Below are 3,488 nucleotides of genomic sequence, written 5' to 3' on the forward strand. Positions count from 1 at the left end.
CTGTGAGGCCGGGGGGACGTTTTCCTCGGGGATCCTGGCAGATCCTGCAGACCGCGCCGTCGTGCGCGAAGCACCGGGACGGGCCTCCCGCGGGAAGGGCCCAGGAGGACACCGGGCTCCCCTCCCGCCCGCGGGGCTCCAGGCGCGGCGCCGCTTTAAGGCTCCGGGCCCCGCGCGGATGCGGAGGCTGCGGCCGTGACGTCAGCGCCCCGCCCCGGGTGATGCTGCAGCAGCCGGGACCGCGGCCGGGCAGGCAGCAGCCCAGCGGGGACAGGGATGCCTGCCGTCTCCACCCACAGGTACCGCCGTCTCCTCCGCGCCCTCCGCCCGCTCCCTGGCTCCGTGCCTGCCGGAGCGCCGCGCCCTGGGCCCCGGGGTAGTCAGGGCTCCGAGATCGGGACCCGAGGCCGGTACGGAGACCTTTGTTCCTCGTGGAAGTCTCATGAATTGCAGAGTCCACGGAGCTCCCCCGTCTCGCCCCTCCGAGGGCAGCAGCCTCGGGCCCAGGGGAGGGTGCCGGCCAGATGGCAGGTGCTCTCATCCTTGCTGGCAAGGGGAGGAAACCCCGGCCTTGGCCCCAGCTCCTGATGCGCTCCTTGAGCCGGAGGCCTGGTCCCTGGTCACCTGGGCAGGTGTCATCCGCTCCCGGCTCACCTCTTGCGTGGGGCTGAGCCCTCTTGTTGACCAGGGGCCTGGCAACGCCCCTCAGCATCCCAGGGTTACTTAGCGAGGGCACCGAGGACTCCCCTTTCCCGAGCGAGTCAGCACCAAGGGGAACGCGCTGAGGTGGAAGCCGTTCAGCTCCTTCTGCCCTCGACAATAAGCAACTTCTCCAATTATTTCTAGAGTGACAGCCGTGCATGTTTTTCAGCTCTTACAGGGAAGCAGAGTCAGGGGTGGAGGAAAGCCACGTTCAGGCTGCACCTGGCCTGGGCTTTTGGGAAAAGTTGGCCCTGGAGTAGGGGTCAAGCTGCCGGAGATGCAAAGTGGGAAACGGCCACGATTCAGCAACTAGCCTATTAAGTGCACCCTCCCAAGTCCGTAGAGCCCCTTCCTGGTCCTGGAGGACCTCACTGAAGAATTTTGAGAATGGGTAGAAAGAAGCATGAGGGGCCGGGCGCGGCGGCTCATGCCTGTAATCCCAGCACTTTGGGAGGCAGAGTCGGGTGGATCACCTGAGGTCAGGAGTTCGAGACCAGCCTGGCCAACATGGTGAAACCCCATCTCTACTAAAAATACAAAGTTAGCCGGGCGTGGTGGCGCATGCCTGTAATCCCAGCTACTTGGGAGGTTGAGGCAGGAGAATCGCTTGAACCCAGGAGGCGGAGGTTGCAGTGAGCCCAGATCGTGCCAGTGCACTCTAGCCTGGGCGATAGAGTGAGACTCCATCTCAAATAAACAAATAAGCAAATACGCCTGAGGAAGGGAGGAGGCCCAAGGCAACCCCGTGGGGGGAGCCCATTTTCATAAAGAGAAGAAAGAAATGAGGAAATTTCAGCTGGTAGTAGGATCATTGTAAGCATTCAAACTACATGGACATTGATTACTTTTATTAATCATTTGCCGCTTAAACTTCCCACAACACAGTTTGAGGGACCTGTTACTTTAAACATCCTCTGTACTCTGGAAGCACAGTGGGCCCCCTGTATAACCTTCAGGGGATCCAGGGAGATGAGTGGATTTCCTTTTGACCTAGTAAATGGTCATATGGTGCAGTAAAGATGGTCTGGCAAATGTTTGTATTTGTGTATGAAAATTAGATTTTATGATCTTAAATTCCACTATCACCCATTTTTATGGGAACCTTAAAAAATGGATTTTTTTTTTTTTTTTTTTTTTTGAGATAGAGTCTCACTCTGTTGCCCAGGCTGGAGTGCAGTGGTGCGATCTCGGCTCGCTACAACCTCCACCTCCTGGGTTCAAGCGATTCTCCTGCCTCAGCCTCTGGAGTAGCTGGGATTACAGGCACCCGCCACCATGCCCAGCTAATTTTTTGTATTTTTAGTAGAGACAGGGTTTCTCCATGTTGGCCAGGCTGGTCTCGAACTCCTGAGCTCAGGTGATCCACCCGCCTCAGCCTCCCAAAGGGCTGGCATTACAGGCGTGAGCCACCGTGCCTGGCCTCAAAAATGAGTTTCTAAAATTCTTCTTATAATAAACATTTGTGAACAGCTTTTACTAAATGTAGTTTTAATAAAAATGGTAATGCTGATCCCCAGATTTGAAGATGAATCCTTAGTAAAGACTTTTTCCGAGCCAGGATTAAACTAGGTTTAATCCTGGTTCAGATGCTAGAAAGAAGTTCATTGAGTGTGTGAGGCTCTCCCTTCTGCTAGGACAAGCTGCAGTGGGGCGCGGCGGAGGTGGCAGTAGAGTTGTCCTCTTGCAGGTAGAGAAGTGGGCTGTGTACACAGTCCACTTCAAATGAGCTCAAAGAGGCTCCTCTTTTCAAAAAGACACTTCAGGGGCTGGGCATGGTGGCTCATGCCTGTAATTCCAACACTTTGGGAAGCCAAGGCAGATGGATCACTTCAGCCCAGGAGTTTGAGGCCAGCCTGGGCAACATGGCAAAACCCCATTTCTTTTTTTTTTTTTTTTTTTTTTTTTTTGGAATTGGCTTTTATTTTGCAGTTTTTTGCATCACTTGCAACTGTCAGTTACTCTTTTTTTTTTTTTTTAAGATTTTTTTTTATTTTTTTTTATTATACTTTAGGGTTTTAGGGTACATGTGCACAATGTGCAGGTTTGTTACACATGTATCCATGTGCCATGTTGATTTCCTGCACCCATTAACTCGTCATTTAGCATTAGGTGTATCTCCTAATGCTGTCCCTCCCCCCTCCCCCCACCCCACAACAGTCCCCGGAGTGTGATGTTCCCCTTCCTGTGTCCATGAGTTCTCATTTTTCAATTCCCACCTATGAGAGAGAACATGCGGTGTTTGGTTTTTTGTCCTTGCGATAGTTTACTGAGAATGATGTTTTCCAGTTTCATCCATGTCCCTACAAAGGACACGAACTCATCATTTTTTATGGCTGCATAGTATTCCATGGTGTATATGTGCCACATTTTCTTAATCCAGTCTATCGTTGTTGGACATTTGGGTTGGTTCCAACTCTTTGCTATTGTGAATAGTGCCGCAATAAACATACGTGTGCATGTGTCTTTATAGCAGCATGATTTATAGTCCTTTGGGTATATACCCAGTAATGGGATGGCTGGGTCAAATGGTATTTCTAGTTCGAGATCCCTGAGGAATCGCCACACTGACTTCCACAATGGTTGAACTAGTTTACAGTCCCACCAACAGTGTAAAAGTGTTCCTATTTCTCCACATCCTCTCCAGCACCTGTTGTTTCCTGATTTTTTAATGATGGCCATTCTAACTGGTGTGAGATGGTATCTCACTGTGGTTTTGATTTGCATTTCTCTGATGGCCAGTGATGATGAGCATTTCTTCATGTGTTTTCTGGCTGCATAAATGTCTT

The 3,488-nt window shown here is 51.5% G+C and overlaps 1 protein-coding gene across 3 annotated transcripts in view; it reads left to right on the forward strand.

Moving 5' to 3' along the window:
* The first annotated feature begins 203 nt into the window (after window positions 1–203).
* The window catches only part of SLC45A1 (solute carrier family 45 member 1), a 28,028-nt gene continuing 24,743 nt past the window's right edge, over window positions 204–3,488 (forward strand). For 2 of the 3 annotated variants that reach the window (XM_030805461.1, XM_030805462.1), the window contains exon 1: window positions 207–299. In XM_030805461.1, coding sequence (XP_030661321.1) covers window positions 222–299 — 78 coding nt within the window. In that variant the 5' untranslated portion in view covers window positions 207–221. Of the gene's footprint in view, window positions 300–3,488 lie in introns of all 3 variants that reach the window. The other variant, XM_003274302.3, reaches the window with a different exon arrangement.

Source organism: Nomascus leucogenys, chromosome 24 (assembly GCF_006542625.1).
Source record: "Nomascus leucogenys isolate Asia chromosome 24, Asia_NLE_v1, whole genome shotgun sequence".
Taxonomy (NCBI): domain Eukaryota; kingdom Metazoa; phylum Chordata; class Mammalia; order Primates; family Hylobatidae; genus Nomascus; species Nomascus leucogenys.